This window comes from Macrotis lagotis, chromosome 2, assembly GCF_037893015.1.
Source record: "Macrotis lagotis isolate mMagLag1 chromosome 2, bilby.v1.9.chrom.fasta, whole genome shotgun sequence".
Lineage (NCBI taxonomy): Eukaryota > Metazoa > Chordata > Mammalia > Peramelemorphia > Peramelidae > Macrotis > Macrotis lagotis.
Genome location: NC_133659.1, coordinates 102,678,696 through 102,697,987, shown reverse-complemented (window position 1 = coordinate 102,697,987; position 19,292 = coordinate 102,678,696). Strand labels below are relative to the sequence as shown.

Sequence of the window (19,292 nt, the reverse complement as noted above, 5' to 3'; positions counted from 1 at the left end):
TAGATGGAGCACTAGAGAAATAAAAGGATCCAGGGGTGACAGAGAAGTCGACTCCTCAGGGGGCTCTCAAGGCCCCTCCTCCTAGAGCTATTCCTGGCCGCAACTGCCTTGGCCTTCTCCCTACTCTCCCCCCCCTTCATTCCCCCAGCTTGACCTGACCCCACAGCTGGGAATAGTTTGGTTGGGAGGCGGGGTGGCTACTGACTATATAAGCCCACAGTTCGGCATCGTGTCTGTCCCCCAGGAGCCCCAGAGACATCTACCTGCCTAGATCACCCTGAATTCAGAGCCCAAATCCAACCTAAGGATGCCTGGAGAAGCAGAAGCTGAAACCCCAATCTGCAAGCCAGAGGAAGAGGTTTCAGAACATGTCAAGGAGCTCACCCCAGAACCAAGCAAGGCAGAAGCAGTTCCAGAATCCACAAGGGAAGAGACAGTGAAGGAGCCCAAAGAACCAGCTTCAGAGGAGCCTCGCCCAGGACCCCCTGCTGCCTCCAAGCCCCCACCTGCAAGTGAAGGTGAAGAGAATAGGGAATGAGGATAGAGAGAGGTGGAGGTGGGAGGCAGATAGTATAAGAAAGAGAATGCTTTGTTAAATATCATAAAAGTTGCGTTATTATTGGGTATTGGCATGGAATAGAAAGAACACTGAATTTGGTCTCGGAAAAACCTGGGTTTGAATCCCATCTTCAATGCTCTCTAGCTGTGTTTCCATAAGCAAGCCTTTAATTACTCCAAACTTCAGTTTATCATCTGTATTTTGGATATAATCATTTCTATAGTCCCTACCACATAGCTGTACTGTATAATTGTTGTATATTAGTGTATATAAAGTACTCTGCAAACCTTAAAATACTGTTTAAGTGTCTATTGTCACTGGCATGAAAGAGTGATTGTGGAGTTGGTCCTCAGGGTCTGGAAAACTTGGATTCAAACTCTATCACTAACATATCCTGGTTTTGTGACCCTGAAGAAGTCACATAACATCTAAGTGTGGGGTAGATAAAGGACTGGTCTTGAAAACATAAGTTTAAATGCTACTACATGATTCTGGGCAATTCACTTAATGATAATAATTCTGCCTTAATTTCCTCATGTGTAAAATGGGGATCAATAGAACCTGCCTCCTTTCAAATCAAATGACATAATATCTGTAAAGTTCTTTGCAAACCTCAAAGCACTCTATAAATGAAATTTTTATCATTATCACTATTATTTTCAAGCCTCCAAGTTGCAGAACCAGTGTTCATCTGCATTGATAGGGGAAGGTTCTCCTCTACACTGATAAGATCACAAGTCCTGTCCAAAAAACAATATCATCATCATCATCATCATCATCATTTTTATGGTAAGGGAAGGGAGGAGATGGTTGAGCCCTGACCTCACTAATCTCAAGACTTCTTCCTATAGATCTCCCCAGTTGCCCATTGCTACTGACAGTGGAAGATGTCACTGACAGCTCAGTGACTGTGAGTTGGGAACCTCCAGAAAACCTCGGACGACAGGGGATAAAAGGTTACATGCTGGAATATTGTCCAGAGGGAGGTGAGTAGCCCAGACTTAGGTAGAAGAAGACCTAAGAGACAGTCAAGAAATCATCAAAGCCTTCAGATTATACCTAGCTTAGTTTCAGTAGGGGTACCCAAGGGAAAGCAGAGGGATCTCCATTTCTGAAGGACTTCCAGACACCCACTATTACTTCTCCCTATTCCACATATTTATCTGGGAGAAGGTATTACCCATCTCCAGAACAGATTGATAAGCTCTTTGAAAGCACGGTCTATGTGATTTGTCATCTTGTAATGTTAAGCACCTACCATAGAGTCTGGCATATATTAAAATCTTAATAAAAGTCTGATGAATTAGATTAAAAACAGAGAAATCAATGAGATGACTACAGAAAGGTTTCCCACCTCCCCCAACCCTCCAAGATTCTCTGAGAATCTAAAATGAAAAATAAAGGAAGCAATTCTAGCTGTGGTTTTCAACCTCTGTCCTTTCATCCTCATAGAATTAATGAGGTTCTGTTCTCTGCTTCTGCTTTGCTGGGTAATTTTTCACATCTTGCATGTCCTCTCTGGTTCCCAGCAACTCTGTCTCTGCCTAAGTTCTCAGGAAGAAGCAGTGAGCTAGAAGGGACTTGAAATACAGGGTGTCTTGGACATTGGGAAGGGGAAAAATGGAGTTAACAGGTTCAGAGAGAGAGAAAGGGTAGTTTCACCAAACTCACACAGCAAGGTTCTCACTTGATTTCTCCCATTGTTCCCTAGCCTCAGAGTGGGTACCAGTGAATGCACAACCCATGATGGTGACCCAACATACCCTGCGAAACCTGGCTATAGGAAGCAAGCTCTTTTTTCGAGTATCTGCCATGAGTTTGGTGGGAGCTGGCCCTGCTGCTGTCTTGGACCAGCCTGTCCATATCAAGGAGTTCATTGGTAAAGTATCACTCCATCTCTTCATCTTCCAGCCACCTCCCCATATCCATTGCTCCTAGAGCCATGAGGGAGGCAGAAGGACCTTGAGGTCTCAGAAAGGGAAGGAAGACTTGGGATGAATCAGTCTCCTTAAACTGAAGTCTTGATCAACCATGTCTACAAAGTAGAAAAACCTTAGACCCTTCAAGTGGCAAATATCTCTCAGTCTGGACCATTGCCCTGTCAAGAGGCAAAGGATACCAAAAGGGAAGTGTCCTTCAGGGAAGGCTAAAAGAGATCTTTAGAATTAGAACCAGAAAGAATCTTAAGAGCTCATTTTGTCCGTTCCCTCATCTCACGAAGGAGGAAGGTTGGAGTCAAAGAAAATAAATGATTTTCCCATGGACATAAGTAACCAAAATAGGATTTGAACCTCTAATTTCAGATTCATAATGCTTTCTAGGACAACATGCTGCTACCTAGGCATTTGTTTTAGGATCTCTTGTCCCTCAGACTCAAGGGTCCCTGGTATAGCTAATCTCAACTCTATTGCCACAGAAACATTCTTGCCCTCCAAAGACGCATTGTTCTGTCCCAAATTCTTCTAAAGCCAGTCAAACAATTAGACACTCTGCTAAGAATTGAGTATATAAAAAGAGGCAAAAGATAGTCAAATGTCAGACAGAATAAGTAAACAAATATGTGCAATAAGTTATATTGGAGATTAAAAAGAAAAACATTAGCAGAGGGAAAATCACCAGAATTAAGACTTTATGCAAAAGATTCAATTTTAATTGGATTTAAAAGAAGCCTAGAGATGGAGATGAGAAGGGTGAATATTGTAGGGCTTGGGGAATAGCCAAAGAAAATGCTCAGAACAGAGAGATGAAGGATCTTGTTTGTGAATGACCTGGAGACCAGTGTTACTGTTGGGGAGGAAGGTATTGAGAAGACTGGAAAGGTAGGAGAGGGGTCAGGTTATGAAGGGCTTGGAAGGCAAACAGCATTTTGTATTTGATCCTGGAGGCAATAGAGAACCACTGGAGTTTATTGAGGAGGTGTGGTGACATAGTCAGACCTGTGTTTTAGGAAAATCTCATTAGAGACCAAGTGAAGGATGGCTTAGACCTAGGAGAGCTAATTGAAGAGGGAGCTCATAGGGTCAGGCCATAGGCTGACTATATGACCCATAATGAGGAATCAGAATTAGGGAGATTGGGAGAAGGTATTAGGGAATATAGGAAAAAGCAAAGGATTCAGAATCAGATGGGTTTTACATCCAAGGTATGCTCCTTATTACTTGTGTGTTTGGCCAAACTAGTTCAGTTCATTGGGCCTCAGTTTTCTAATCTGTAAATGATCTGTAAATGTTGTTGACTTGTCTGAACACATCTCATTTTTAAATCCTAGGATTCTAGAAAAAGAACAAATCTGGGGGGAAAAGAGGAGAAAGAGAGACAGACTAAAGACCTTGGAACTCAACCATCCTGTCCCTGTTACTAATATTTCTATTTGCAGGGTGCATTAGCCTCATTCCTATTAGTTACCGCCTTGGAAGGGCTGATCAGGTTTCAGAATCCTGATGGCAATGAGTCACTTGGTCTGATATGAGCTCCCTAGGGATCATTTGTGGCCCCAGGGTGGAGAAAGACATGAAGAAGCAGGTGTCCTGAGGTCTGTGTCTTCTCCTTCCTTCTTCCCCTTGCCACACTGGTTATTTCTCTCCTCCTCTCCCATTAAATAAGCAGAAGGGTCCTCTTGGGTCTTTGAGACAATTCAGGCAAAGATACAAAACTGTAAACGGGCCCTCCAAGGATGAAATAAAGGGGACTCTGTGACAGAAAGAAGGGCTTGGGCTCATAGAATTTAAAGCCAAAGGACCATTTAGCCAAAATTCCTTATTATGGAGATCGAGAAACTGAGATTCAAGATTATATATTTAGAAATGGAAGAGATCTCAGAGACCATTGTGTTCAATACTTTTATTTTATAGATAAGGAAACTGAGGCACAGAGAAATTAAGTGACACTCAGGTCACACAACTAAGGCTAAATTTAAACTCAATTCTTCCTGGTTTCCCATACATTCTACCTAATGAAGTGACAAGGCCCATTCACAAAGAAGTAGGCTCCAGAACTATTCCAACTGGAATCTTTAGGAATAAGTTGGACTAGTTTTCAAAGTCTACAGAAAAAGTAGTTTAAGTGTCTTAGGATAACAGAATCTTATCCTGATAAAGGTTCTGAGAGATTCATTTGCTTCTATGCCATCATTGACAGGTGAGGACATTGAAGCCCAGCCAGAAAAGTAAAGTGACTTGTCCCATGTCCCACAGGCAAGACTCGAATCCAGGTCTCCTGATTCTTGGTTCAGTCTGGTACTCTTCTCATTATACCTTTCTTCCAAGTTGTCTTCCCTGGTGTTTCTTGAAACCCCCCAAATTTCCATCATTTAAACCTGGGGAGATTTGACCCCTCCAAAGGCTAAGAATGGGGGGGATGTTCTCCCCAGGTCCTTCCAATCCTAGAGAATCTATTCTTTGTACCCCTAACACATAATGAAGCAGAGAGAATCCCTAGTTTGTGAGGGGAAATGATTCTTTGGTGCCCTATATCTGGATTTTGGAAAATAAGAAAATATCAAAGTTCCAAACAGTTAGCCTAGGGCCATTTTTAGCCCAAGTCCCTAGAGCAGGGCTTTATCCCCAAAACAGACTATGATGCACCTGATAAGATAGGGCAAGACTCCCTATTCCCTGGCAAAAGTACTAAGCTGAGGCAGCCCCTATTGGGAGTCCAGGCACTTGTGTAAGAAACAGGATAACACCATCAAACAAGCCAGACATTGCTGACACTCCACTTCATTAAAATTCCTCTGGAGTAAAAGGAGGAAGGAATTTCCTGGAGAGAAAATGGAAAGGATGGGGGCAGGGAGAAAGTATGAATAACCAAGGCCCTCCCAAAGGAATGGAGGGGAGAGGCCCTGTTGTCCAAGGACCTCAACTGCTCAGCTGTCCTTCCCTACTGTCACCTGGACCTGCCAAGCATTCCTTTCCCCACTTCAGCTGCTTCAAAATCATTCCTCTGTTCCAAAAAGGAATGGCATCCTGGACCAGCAGATGCCTGATATTTAATACCAGGACAGACAGAGTGTCCCTACCCCTCCTTCCTGTCCTCAGATACTGGGGTCTCTCTTCTCAACACTGCCATGATGGAAAGAAAGATATCAATTCATCACCCAATGACCCTCTAATTAGATATTTTCAAAGGTCTCTTCCATAGAAAAATTACAGGGAATGGAGTCAGAGGACTTGGATTCAAGTACTGGTTCTACTACCACCGCTACTAATATTACTACTCCTCTTCCTACTACTACCACCATTACCACTATTGCTATGGCCACTACTACCGCTACTACTACTTTCATGCCATCACCACTACTACTACTTCTTTTATTTTTTTTTTTAGATTTTTTTTTGCAAGGCAATGGGGTTAAGTGGCTTGCCCAAGGCCACACAGCTAGGTAATTAAGTGTCTGAGGCTGGATTTGAACCCAGCTGCCACTACTACTACTACTACTACTACTACTACTTCTACTGCTGCTAGTGCTACTACTAATTCTATTGCTACTTCTACTTTGTTTGCAGATCTCCCCAGTTCCCTTCTCTTTTATCTCTCTCTTATCTCTGTCTCTGTCTCTGTCTCTGTCTCTCTTATAGAGGGAGAAAGACATATATATATATATATATATATATATATATATATATGGATATATATATATAGAGAGAGAGAGAGAGAAAGAGAGAGAGACCTTATTATGTGTTATCATTATTATTATCACCATTTTACAGATAAGGATACCAAGGCAGAAAGAGGTTTATTATTTGCCCCAGGTCACACAATAAGTGTTTAAGGCAGGATTTAAAGATCTGTGTTGAACCACCTCATTGCCATTATTGCCCTCTGGGTGACCATGGATAAATCATTTCATCTCTCTACCTCCATTTTCTCATTTACAAAAAGTTTGATCTAGCAGAAAGAGCACTGAATTTAATAGTTTGAGGAAATGAGTTAGAATCCTAGTTCTTCCACTGTGGGATTTTGGGAAGTTCGTGTACTTTCCCTGGGTTTCAGTTTCCTCATCTATATGAAGAAGGGGTTGGACTAAGTGGTCTCCAAGGTCTCCTTCAGCTTGAAATTGTTCACTTTTTGATTCTGTTATTTGCTGATCTCTAAGGACCCTTCCAGAGATGATCTCTCATTGCCACCATTACAGTCTCCTCAGAGTTTATCACCAAAACAGGATACAGACTTGTCTAAGAGAGGAGAGACTCTGAGAAAAGGGATGTGAGGAGCCTGGTAATGTCCATCACTGGAGGAACCAGATCTTCTTTGGGGGATGAGTCAGATGTAGCTCTCATCATAGCTCTACAGAGGACCTGGATACCTATGGAATAGGACCTTTCCATACTAAGGGGGCTTGAGGAATCAGATAGTTCTTCCTCTTCCCTAACCTTGACTCCAAGATAGGGGTTTCATGCCTTACCATGAGGTTTTCCCCTGCTACATGTTTCTTCTTTCCATGTATACCCCAAGAATATGGGTACTCTCCCCCATCTCCCAAGGAATCCATAAGGGAACCAAAAGTTTTCTGACTTCATCTTGGAGAGATTAAAGTGAGGTTTTAGGCTCCCTAACTATGAAGTTAACAGAAATGGAATGGACTGTCTCCTTCCCTCCCACCATACTTAGAAAAGAAGAGATAGTGTTGATTGAATTAGGGATAATGGAACCTAGAACAAAATAATCTCTGACAGGTGCATGTGAACTTCCCAAAGGGGAAATATGGGGTTCTGGAGTGAGGAGGAAGATTTATTTCCTCCCTTCCTCAGAAAATCTGGGGCCATCAGGTGAACAGGTGCAGAGCCTGGTTTTTACCAGGGTGAGGCAGGGAAGGAATTGGAGCCCAGGGCAAATCCTCATCTGACATAGCTAGAATTGCCAAGAGAATGCCAGGGATGTTTATTTAACACTCTCAGGCATCATGTGCTGGGGTTCCCCAGGAGAGCAGGGAGTCATGCCACTCACTCTGCCCCCCCAACCCGCTCTGCCATGCTCTTCCCTGGGATCTCCAAGAACACCCTAGGATATGAGACATTGTCCTCTCTATCCAAGAAGTACAATGCTGGAATCCCAAGAAGTTAGTAGGGTCCCAGAATGAGACAAAAGGGAGACAGAGAAACAGAAGCAAGAGAGACAGGGAGAAACACAGAGAGAGGCAGAAAGATAGAGAAAGAGACAGAGAGAAACATAGAGAATGAGACAGGGAGGCAGGCAGAGAGAGAGAGTCAAATCAGATTCTTTGTCCCAAATTTTCTCCCTTCACCACCCTAAGACCCCCAACTTCCTTCTCAAGGGAGCTGATGGCTGGGCCCATTGTTCTCTTTCTGATTCAGAGGCCCCCAAGATCCGAGTCCCCCGATATCTGCGCCAGACCTACATTCGCAAGGTTGGAGAGGTCATTAATCTCCAGATCCCTTTCCAAGTGAGTATGCCTTTCCCTGGGGGAGGGGAGAGAGGTTGAGATCCTGACCTTTTATGTCTTAAACCTCAATATCATCATCTCTAAGATGTAAAATGATTTCTTAGTTCCCCAATAGCTCTAGATTCGTGATCCTGTGATCTAATACATTGTCCCCAAAGAGAAGGACTTCTTTCATTCAGTGGGGTCTCATAAAGCCAGCCCCAGATCATAGTCTTCTTGCTCATTTGTTGGCCAGGAAAATCCAATATTCAAACCCATTGTTCTCTGCCTAGTGTGACAGCTATCTCTCATCAAGATTGCTGAAAGCATGGGAAGGAGCCTCCAGGTCTTGTTAACCACAGACACAGCTTCCCTGCCAGGAAAATCAGAAGCATAAAAGTTAACTGGGATCACTAAGAAATTTATATAATTTTTATAATAGAAATATAATCATCTTTTCTGCTTTTCTTCCCTTTCCTCTACCCCACCCAGGGGAAGCCCAAGCCTCAGGTCACCTGGACTCATAATGGCAATGCCCTGGACACACAACGTGTGAATGTGCGGAATGGGGAACAAGATTCCATCCTCTTCATTCGCTCAGCCCAGAGGGTTGATTCAGGTCATTACGAGATGAGTGTTCAACTGGAAGGTCTAGAGGCCAAAGCTACGATTGACATCTTGGTGATCGGTATGACTAAGGGAGAAAGGAGAGAAACAAAGCCATCCTGGGGGAACCCTTGGGTCTGTAGTACAGAGAGGGGTCAGACCAGTCCTGGGGAAAGCAACAGACACTTTGCCACTCTGGGCTTGTGAGCCAAGGAAAATGGGTGCGATGGTAGGGATTTACAACCATGGAGAGGGTGGTGGTCCCAAATACTGCCTCGTCTTTCAGAGAAACCTGGACCCCCCCAAAGCATCAAGTTGTTGGATGTGTGGGGCTTCAATGCTGCTCTGGAGTGGACACCCCCAGGGGACACTGGCAACACAGAATTACTGGGCTACACAGTCCAAAAAGCAGATCAGAAGACAAGGGTGAGTTAAGAGTGATGGCAGGGTTGGAGGGGTCTTGGGGGCTCCCTTCAGAGGACCACAGGGGGAGGATGATAGCATGTCATAATAGGAAGAAGTTTGAACATAAATAGAGAGGTTTGGGGATAAATTCCAGGGGATTACTCCCTGTAGGATCACAGGCAAGACAGTTTCCATCTGCTTCAATTTCCTCATCTGTAAAATGGAAATATATGCTTGTGCTTCCAAATTTCTAGTGTTATTATGAGGATAACTGGTTGTAAGGCTTAAGGCACTATGTAAATGCAAATGTTATTATCTCAAATTAATTTCTGGAGTGTGGGGTGGAGGGACTGATTGGGGGGGGGGTATGTCTGAACATTATGGAGGTCTAAGATGGGAAGGAAAAACCTGGGATTCTTGTCACCTATTCTCATCCTCCTACCCTTTGGGACCTCTCCCTTCTACCCAACTCAGGTAGGACTAATACTGGCATAAATGGCTCAGATTTCAATGGATGGGTTGGGATCAGTGAGCAGAGGAGAAGAGGGCAGGGTATCTGAGTGACTTGGTGCTGGGGTCCCTATAGCAATGGTTTACAGTCTTCGAGCGATGCCACCGGACAAGCTGTACAGTGTCTGACCTCATCATTGGCAATTCTTACTTCTTCCGGGTCTTCTCAGAAAACCAATGTGGCCTGAGTGAAACAGCTCCTGTCACTGCCCAGCTAGCTCACATCCAGAAGGCAGGTGAGTCTAGGTTTCCAGGTTCCCTAGGTTCCTAGGTTCCCAGGGTCCTGGAAGGGAGAACATCTGAGGGTCCCAATCAAGCTGAGCCTCTCAAATTCACTCCTCTATACTTTCTCTTCTCTGCTCCTCTTTTCTCTCTCTCTCCTCTTCTCACATTTACTCCTTGATTTTTCTCTTTTCTTTTTTCTCCTTTTTTTCTTTTCTCCTCTCCTTTTCTCTTTCTTCTCTCTCTCTCTCTCTCTCTCTCTCTTTCTCTTCATTTTTGTCTTCTCATTCTGCTCATTCTTTTCCCCTTCTATTACACACACACACACAATTTTTATTTTAAAATTCTGAGGCTGGTTATTCTTTCTACTTGGTAACATTTAAAAGCTTCTCACAGCCTCGAAATTACGGATAAATTTCTGACTGACTTTCCACAATCTGATCTCAATCCACCTGCCCAACCTCATTTCATACTATTACTGCCACTAATAATAGTGAAAATTTATAAAACATTTCAAGGTTTACAAAGCACTATCCATCTCATCTCATTTGCCTCTCACAAAAATCCCGTGAATATTATTTTTATCATCGTTATTTTACAGATGAAGAATCTGAGGCAAACTGGAGGTGAAATAACTTGCCCAGAGTCACATAGCTGAGTGTATCTGAGGCAGGTTTTGAATGTGGGTCTTCCTGATTCAAGTTCAGAACTCTATTCACTGTGCCACCTGCTCTTCCCCACTTCATGTCTAGAGTACTATTATGCTGTTAATAGTCCAGCCACTGGACTTTCTCTGTCTATAGCTCTCATTTAATGTTCTCATTCTGCCCTCTCTCATTTCCATATCTTTGCTCAAAACAATTCTCCATGTCCAGAACAAATTGCCCTCTCACCTGCTCCTCCTAGTCCCTACTCCCATCTCTATCAGTTGAGGTTCTTTCCACTCCAAGACAGATGGCACTTCCTAGGTGAAGCCTTTCCTTGCCTCTTCCTACCCCCCCCCCCCAGTGAAAGTGATCTGGCCTCACTCAGGTTTAAAATAACATTTGCCTGGATTTTTCTTCTCAGCACTTATCTTATGAAATCTATCTTCTCATGGCTATTTGTGGACTGTCTTTTTCCATATCCATTAGGATTTATGTTCCTTGAGAGTCAGGTCTTAGTCATATCTTTATATCTTTCATTTGTAGTACAGTGTTTGCAGACGGTGGGGGCTTAACAAAAGTTTGTTGAATTTAATTATATGTCCAAATGCATATTGTCCCCTTCGTAGGCCAAATACTTATTTCAGAGAAAGATATCTCCAAGCATTTCAGGGTCTTCTCTTTAACCCAAGGTGGCTAGAGAAGCATTTTTTAAAGAAATACCCTCAGTGTTGGCAGATCATTGAATATTAAGGGTAGTTTTTTGAAAGTAGTTAAACATCAATTGGAGCTCAATTAGCTTGGGGTTCAAACTATGTTGAGGCTTGTCAGTGGGTTCTGAAAGCAGTTTCTAATGAGGGAAGCATTTCCATGATTGGAATGTGTCACCTTCAGAGAATTTTAGGATTTACAGTTGGAGGGACCTCAGGGATCATGTTTTTCACACCCCTCATTTTGCTGATGAAAGAGGCTTGAGAAAGGGGGTTAACTGGCCCAAGGTCATATAACTAAGTAGTAGAGGGAACTGTTTAGAATGACAGAATGTTAGAACTAATAGGATCTTAGAAATTATCTAATGAAAATGTCTTCATTTTACAGAGGAGGAAACTGAGACTTAAGAGAGATAGCCACTCAGCAGAATCAAGCCTCAATTCTGATTTCCTGACCAACAGCACTACAGTGCATTCATTTAGTTCTGTTTTTTGTCAAAACTCAGCAGTATGATCATCTCTGGTCACATACCTGCCTGATCCCCAGAATGACTGCCTTCTTACCCTGCCTTGCCCCACTAACCCTCAAAAGGGGAGGCTCAAGGAAGGCAGACTGGCTGTGATATCACCCAAGCAGAACAGAATAAGGAAAATGATTATCTTGCCAAAAGAAAAATCAATGTTCTCTCGGATCACCCAGAGTAGTTTATATATGTACAATAGATTGCTCCATGAGTTTATTTCTATTTTATCTTCATTCTCTGCTTTCCTTTGTCTGTCTCCCTATATCTAAGTTCCTATAAGCTACTCACACCCTGCCTCCCAAGGGTGCCAGGAGCTGGGGACCCTGTCTCAGCACTCTAGGGAGACAGATTTCATGAACTTCTTCCTCTTTCCCCCCTTCATTCATTTTTCCCTCCTTCCCCTTCAACCCAATTCTTGAAGAATTCTGACCTGGGAACCTTGTCCAGTCCCTAAATACTCACCAGACAAGTCACTTACTTGACATTCTGCAGGCCTCAACTTCCCCATATGCAATGCAGGGATAATAAACTTTACCTTACCCGTTTTCTTTTTTTTTAACCCTACCTATTTTCAATAGTATCATTGTAAGCTTGCATTGAGGTCATACATATGAAAGTATCTTCAATTTTACAGAATATATGTTGGGAGTGCTGTTACTCCAAGGTGGTGAGGGGAGTAAAGAGGCTTCTTTCCCAATGACTGCAGCTTCCTGGAGTTTTGGACCCTTGCTTCACTCTATTCCCATCTCCCCTTCTCAGATACTGTTAGCAAGAAAGAAGGCATCCCAGAAAGAGACTTCTCAGAAGCCCCCAAGTTTACCCATCCCCTGGCAGACCACACGACCACCCCCGGTTATAGCACCCAGCTGTTCTGTTCTGTTCGAGCAACCCCCAAGGTGAGATGCTCAGATGGGAAGGGAATGGTTTAGTGAGGAAGGGGAAAGGCACATTTCTCCAGCTCCCCCACCCATATTCCTTATACTCTTCCTTCTCCAGCCCAAGATCATCTGGATGAAAAACAAGATGGACATCCAAGGCAACCCCAAATACCGGGCCCTCAGTGAACAAGGCGTCTGCTCCCTGGAGATCCGGAAGCCCAGTCCTTTTGATGCAGGTGTTTACACCTGCAAAGCCATCAATGCCCTGGGCGAGGCATCTGTGGACTGTCGGCTGGATGTGAAAGGTGAAGGATTCAGTGAGGAAAGATGTGGGGGGTGGGAGCAGACCCCCATTGCAGAGATTAATGCTAAAGCAAACTTTTTTTAGTCCTACTCCATCACTTTCGAACTGAATCGAGCTAGGTAGATTTTTAGAACATCCTTGGAGGAAAACTAGCCCAAGAAGGGATGGCAGTGGGAGACATACAGGTCAGATCTTAAAGTTATTTGACAAATGGGAAAAACATTGGATATGAGGGTCAAGTGTCAGTGTGAGGTTGTGGGCCCCCCTTCCTATTCTGGAGACAATGGACAAGCCCAGGAGGAGGAGGGAGATGGTCTCTTTCTGGCATCCAGAAACTCAAGATGCTGACACAGCTGGGAGGAGGGTTTCTCCTTCCCCACAGACCTCTGACAGGGGGAATCTTCTTACAGTTTTCTGCCACACACTGAAGAATACCGAGAGTTTCAGACTGAAAAGGTAAGTTATGATCTAGGGGCTTTTAATAAGGTGATGGACTCAGGAATGCTGAGGGATAGAGAAATACTATGATCAGCAGGATTGGGGCATGGGAGAAAAGGAAGACAGGGAGGTTTTATCACTAAGGAAAATGGGGTAATCTTTAGTCATGGGTATAGCCAGACAGAGTTTGAAGGGAGGACCAGCTGAGGTTGCTCCAGAAAGAGATAGAGGAACAGTGGACAGAGTATTGGACTTGGATTCAGGAAGGCCCAAGTTCAAATACAACTTCAGATATTTACTAGCTGTGAGACTCTAGGCAAGTCACTTCATCTCTGTTTGCTTCAGTTTCTTCATCTACCTCTCAAAGTTGTTGGGAAGGTCAAATGAGAGAATATTGGTAAAATGCTTTGCAAACCTTAAAAATCTGCATAAATGCTGCCTAATATGATTGTGGTGGTACAAGGAGGGGTTCCAGTACAAGGGAGATAGCCTTGTTTTGGAAATGGAAAGAATATGACACTGAAGGCTGAAGATATCTGAACTCTGGTCTCAACTCTACCACTAATTTTTATTGTTATTTTGCATTGGAAAGGGGACCTTGGGGGAGCATTCTAATCCATTCCTATATGCCCTCTCATTTTTAGTAGGGACTTTTTGCTGTTGTTGAGTCATTTTTCAGTTGTGTACAGTTCTTCTTGACACCATTTGGGATTTTCTTGACACAAATACTGGGGTGGTTTGCCACCAAAGATATAGTAGAGGAAACTGAAGTGACTTGCCCAAGGTCACAAAACTAATAAGAGACTGAGGCTACATTTGAACTCATGAAGACAAGTCTTCCAAACTCTAGGCCCATCTCTAAGTCACCCAGTTAGACTTTTGTAAGTTAGATTTAGGCTAACAAACTTGCCCAAGGCCATGTAGAGAAAAAGTGATAGTCAAAATTTGAATCCAGGTCCTCTTTCACTTGTTCTTTGTAATCTTCTCCATCTACTTCATAACTTATATTTGACAAGTCACCAATTTTTCTGAACCTCAGTTTCATGCTCTTTAAAATGGTTGGCTATCCTTGTTTTTCCTTTTAGGGTTGGGGGCAGAAGTTTGGGACAATCCCTGAGATAAGAAGGGAGTGGAGAATACCATAGGTTCCCCCCCCCTTTGGAAAAGGAGCTCTGCCTCTTGTAGGTTAAGGAGATCTTCTCTCTCCTAGATGCTGGAACTTCCACCAGGGCAAGTTGGGATCTTCAGGCCAAGAGACCCCTATCTGTGAATACACCAGCTGGGAATTCAGCTCCTTTCTCCTCTCAAAACTGGAGCCAGGAGAGCTGGTCTCAATGGACCACCAGGGAGAGGGAGCTGGCTCTCCAGAGTTTCAAAGACCAGCTTCAGGGGACTCAACAGGGTAGAGTCCTTGAATAAAAAAGTGTCTATGGTGTTGAGGGTGTCAATGCCAGTTGTTGTACTCTAGGCTGTGGTTCTGAGGGATCTGTTTAGATGTATCACCAGGAGTCCTTACCACCAACACACACACACACACACACACACACACACACACACACACAACTCTGAATGTTTGTGGATTGGTCACTGTGGAGTTTCTGGGTGTGTCACTATAAATGTGTGGCTTGAAAGATGTTTCAGATAAATCACACCATGGTTGGGGAGAAGGGAGTGATTATTTTGAATATGGACTTTGGGGATCCCTTTTAGTACATAGGCAGATCATTTAGTGACCCACCTCCTATTAGCTCCAAACCCCATCAGCTAATCTGATGTACCAAAGTTCCCACTCATCCTCCCCTTATGCCTCCAAAGTACCCAATACCGCACCACCTTCCAATGGGCTACATCAGCCCTTCTAAGTCTTAATTCCCTTGTTCCCATCACCCTGAGTCAACTAGTGCTATGAATGTATCTTGTTGGTTTCATAATCCTTTATTGGCCAGTTCTTCCCCACTCTGGAAGCCATTCCCTGCCCCCCATTCCACATGGAGGAAAGCTGAGGTGGATTGATGGGGATCTGATCAAGAGCCAGGATCCAAACTTCTCCTCTATCATTATAGAGTAGAACTCCCTCCACCTTGGCACTAACTCATCCCAAGATGCCTTTGGAGGCCTAGAACAAACCAAGGTAGAGATCATTTAAGTTCATCTATAAGTTCTCTATTCACCTTCTTTTTGAAGGTCTTTCTCTTCCCTTTGAAATGGTGATAAAAACTTCTCACCCAACTTTTGAGAGTACCCAAAGGCAACTCCCCAAATGGGTTAGCATAGGGCATATCCACAGAAGGTGTTATGTTTTCTACATCCACCTCCACTTCATGCTGGTAGATGGATTCCATTTATTGACATAACTCTTCCTCCCTCGTCTAGCTCCCATGATGGTTTAAATTATGACACCTGCCTGGCTTGCCCCTCCTATGGGCTTCAGCCTAGTGCCAGAATTCCAGTCCTTCTGAAAGTTACAATTTCTTCCCAAAGATGGGATGACAGAGCCCAGCTGGTCTCCCCAGATAATCAAGGATCCTGGAGTGGTCTCATCCCCAATGAGTCTGTTTATGGTTAGGTAGCAGAACTAATGCTACCTCCTGATGGAGTGTTACAGCATCATCTCTTCTTTGCCCCAGGGGCCATAAGACACTGTTTCTCCTAGAAGTCACCTGAGTCCTAGTTCTTGGCAGTGTCCTGGGAATTATCAAGGAATGGGATGGAGGGGAGGGGAAGGGAATTGCCCCCACAGTTTTAGGACCCAGTTCTTACTGCTGGGGCACTGTCCAGTATTTCTTAGGATATGATATTCTCATTTCAGGATGCTGATATTGGGTCTCAGTTGCCTTTCCCTAACTACTTTTCCCCTCCAGAACCAGGAAGGAATGAAAGGGAAGTCTCCCTCCTTCTTACCAACTACCCCACCTTAACTCAGAAGCTGGCTTCTGTCCCATCCTGCTCCAAGCCACACCATGAGCATCTAAGGGGGCTCTAGGAACCAACTCCCTTGTCCAGATCTTCCTGGGTTTCACCCCTCCAGGTTCCCTCATTTGCTTCAGAACAAAAGGGTCCATCTTGCCTCCTTCCTTCTTTAAAATGAATCCAATTCCATTCATTTCCACAGGCATCCCCCTATCTTTCTCCCCAGGAATATGTAAAAGGAGAATAATAACCCCATGGTGACCCAGATCACATAACCAACTGAATGGGGGTATCAGGAAGATGGTCTAAAGCTCTAGATTCCACTTCAGGGCCCTTCCTCTGTTTTTCTCCCTTGGCACTTCCAAGGAAACTATGGGTAGACAAGAATTGGAATTTGCAGAGGAGAGTGGAAGAGAGACACCATGGTACCCCAATGAAGAGTGATGTGGATAAAGTTAGGAAAGTTGGAGTATAGGAAAGTTCAGGTCTAATTATCCAGTTTCTCCTCAGGGGGATCCTCATCATCAGATGGAGGCATTGCCCGGCATCGGAAATGCTGGTTCCAGATCTGCAGGAAGGTGGTCCGAAATTTCTGAATGCGGAAGGCGTAGACAATGGGGTTCATGGCTGAGTTACCATGAGTGAGGAAGATGGCGGTGTAGATGAGGATGCTGGGTTTTTGGCATCCTGGGCAAAAGAGGGTGATGCAATTGAGTATGTGTAGGGGCAGCCAGCTAAGGGCAAACAGGAAGAGGATGAGGGCCAGAGACTTGGCAATCTTCAGCTCCTTCCCGTAGTACTTCTGGGGGTCCCCTGAAGAGCCTGACACCTTCTTATTGAGTTGCTTACGGATCAGGTAGAAGACCTCCAGGTAGATGAGAACCATGAGCAGCAGAGGTGGGAGGACCCAGACAAAAAAGTTGAAATATACCATGTATTCCATACTGATGACCTTCTCAAATTCACATTTAATTACCAAATCACCTAGGCTGCTGTTGGTCTCCTGTTTCAGTTTTTCCAGGTTATTCCAGCCAAACATGGGTGTCAGGCCTACAAGGAAGGAGAGTAGCCAGCAGCCTGCAATGGCCACTGATGCCCTCCTTGGTGTCACCACCATCTTGTACCTGAGGGTAAGGAAGACAAAATTGTGAAGGTCCATTCACCTCTGGGTCAAAGTCCAGGGGACCCCTTCCCTACCCCATTCCCCCCAGAACCTAAGAGAAACTCCTCCTCCCTCCCATTCTCTGCCCCTTGCTAAGATTTGCACATTCTCAGTAGACTTCAGCCTCTTCACACCAAGGGAAAGAAAGATTTTTCTAATCTTAAAGTTGGGGATAGATCTTAGGAGTTATCCAGTCTACCCTTGTACCCCCAAATAGCCTGGCTCCTTTATGTGTCTAGAGTTGATGGAAAACTGAGAAACTGAACTGATATTTAAAATTTTTCAAAAAAGCTAGGGTTTGATAGCTCCATGTCTATATTGACTGAGGCAGTTAAATGATTAATGTACTATTTTTTTTTAAATCTCTTTGTTCTTATAAACAGATTTTAAAAGAAAATGACCAGAGAAGCTCACTGTTCTCCTCTGGAGAACAAATTAGAAAAGCATCCCATTTCAGAAAGAATCTCAAGACCCTAAAGGACCAGTTCAGCACCTCTCTAGCATAATAACAAACTGTTGAACTCTATACTTACACCCATTCCTCCCACCCCGGGCTAGAAGTTAGTAGATAGAAAGGCAGTTAAGGTACAGCTAGGTGGTGCAGTGTATAGAGCACAGGCCCTGGAGTCAGGAGTACCTGAGTTCAAATCCGGCCTCAGACACTTAATAATTACCTAGCTGTGTGGCCTTGGGCAAACCACTTAACCCCATTTGCCTTGCCAAAAAAAAAAATAATAACCTAGAAAGGCAGTTAAGCCAGCTTTAACTTGAATAACTGACTCAAATTCAAAGTCCTTCCTTGAACGCCCCTCCAAACCTAGCCTGGGTGCCCTCAAGCATCATCTTTCCCTGGTAATATACACCAAAGAAATTAGATTTTCCTCAAAATGAGGCTGTCATTTTGATGTTAACATTTAACTTTAATATTCCTTGACTTTTGGGTCAGCTAGGGTGGCATAGTGGATAGAGCACTGGCCCTGAAGTCAGGAGTAGCTGAGTTCAAATCCATCCTCAGACACTTAATAATTGCCTAGCTATGTGACCTCAGACAAGTCACTTAACCCCATTGCCTTAAATAAATAAAATTTTAAAAACATATTCCCTGACTTTCCTCACATAGACCTTCTTAGAAGATCTAGATATGAATTCAGACAGCCATTTATAATATGTATGACTACACTCTACAAAGACCAACTCCAATACATGCTAGACTTTGAAAGTTCCTACCATACTGGAAAGGTTTTGAAAAAGATTATGCTTTCAAGGAACCGGTCTAGTCAAGCCAGGAGGGGCTCAACACCAAAAGGCTTTACTTGGTATTTGAATCCTTGGGGTCCAGTAATTGCTTATGCAGGAGCCGAAAGGGGGGACCAGAGGAAGCACAATTTTTAGACCATCTCTAAATATGAACTTGACCACTGGCACTCTAAACATGAGATCCTTGATCAGTGATGGATAGCTGGTCATAATGCTAAAGGAAATGAATAGTATTCATCTTCAAGTCAATATAAATGAAACCAGAAGACAAAAAGAAGTTGTATTAGAAAGATGACTTTGAATGGAAAATCAAAGAATTGGCAGCATTGATTTCTATCTTATACTTAGAGGCAAAAAAAAAAACCCCATCATTTCTCAGAACTATGGTCATTTTCTTTTATTTTTATTTTTCAAGGCAATGGGGTTAAGTGGTTTGCCCAAGGCCACAGGGCTAGGTAATTATTAAGTGTCTGAGGCCAGATTTGAACTCAGGTACTCCTGACTCCAGGGCCAGTGCTCTATCCACTGCACCACCTAGCCGCCCCTCTGTGGTCATTTTCTTTTGAAGTGGTTGTAATAGGTATTTATAAAAATATTATAAAGACCAGTACCTGTTACAGAAAATGAGAAGGCAGAAAAATGGTAAGACCTGGAGAAAATGTCTTAAATTAAATCACCATACAGTTTGTCCTTCAGTGACTTCAGTGCAAAATTAGCCAAAGGGGAAGACCACCAAAAAAATGTAGCTCAGGAATAAGAAATGAGAAACCAATTGGTTTATA

At 43.6% G+C, this 19,292-nt stretch overlaps 2 protein-coding genes across 2 annotated transcripts; one reads left to right on the top strand and one right to left on the bottom strand.

The window, feature by feature from the left end:
• The first annotated feature begins 207 nt into the window (after positions 1-207).
• LOC141512996 (myosin-binding protein H-like) lies at positions 208-13,123 on the top strand. The gene is made up of 9 exons (XM_074222408.1): positions 208-518; positions 1,411-1,545; positions 2,271-2,438; positions 7,873-7,961; positions 8,433-8,628; positions 8,833-8,972; positions 9,538-9,697; positions 12,321-12,457; positions 12,558-13,123. The coding sequence occupies exons 1-9, from the start codon at positions 308-310 to the stop codon at positions 12,825-12,827; spliced, it is 1,506 nt and encodes a 501-aa protein (XP_074078509.1). The 5' UTR covers positions 208-307; the 3' UTR covers positions 12,828-13,123.
• Positions 13,124-15,093: 1,970 nt separating this feature from the next.
• Positions 15,094-17,238, bottom strand: LOC141512995 (adenosine receptor A1-like). Its single transcript, XM_074222407.1, has one exon. The coding sequence runs from the start codon at positions 17,206-17,208 to the stop codon at positions 16,579-16,581; it is 630 nt and encodes a 209-aa protein (XP_074078508.1). The 5' UTR covers positions 17,209-17,238; the 3' UTR covers positions 15,094-16,578.
• Positions 17,239-19,292: the final 2,054 nt, after the last annotated feature.

What these genes read in the sequence shown, in the direction of transcription:
- LOC141512996 (XM_074222408.1), top strand. Translation starts at nt 308, where the DNA reads ATGCCTGGAGAAGCAGAAGCTGAAACCCCAATCTGCAAGCCAGAGGAA. An exon ending in GGAATATTGTCCAGAGGGAG is followed by an intron (nt 1,546 to 2,270) that starts GTGAGTAGCCCA and finishes ATTGTTCCCTAG; the next exon opens with CCTCAGAGTGGGTACCAGTG. An exon ending in AAGCAGATCAGAAGACAAGG is followed by an intron (nt 8,973 to 9,537) that starts GTGAGTTAAGAG and finishes GGGTCCCTATAG; the next exon opens with CAATGGTTTACAGTCTTCGA.
- LOC141512995 (XM_074222407.1), bottom strand. Translation starts at nt 17,208, where the DNA reads ATGGTGGTGACACCAAGGAGGGCATCAGTGGCCATTGCAGGCTGCTGG.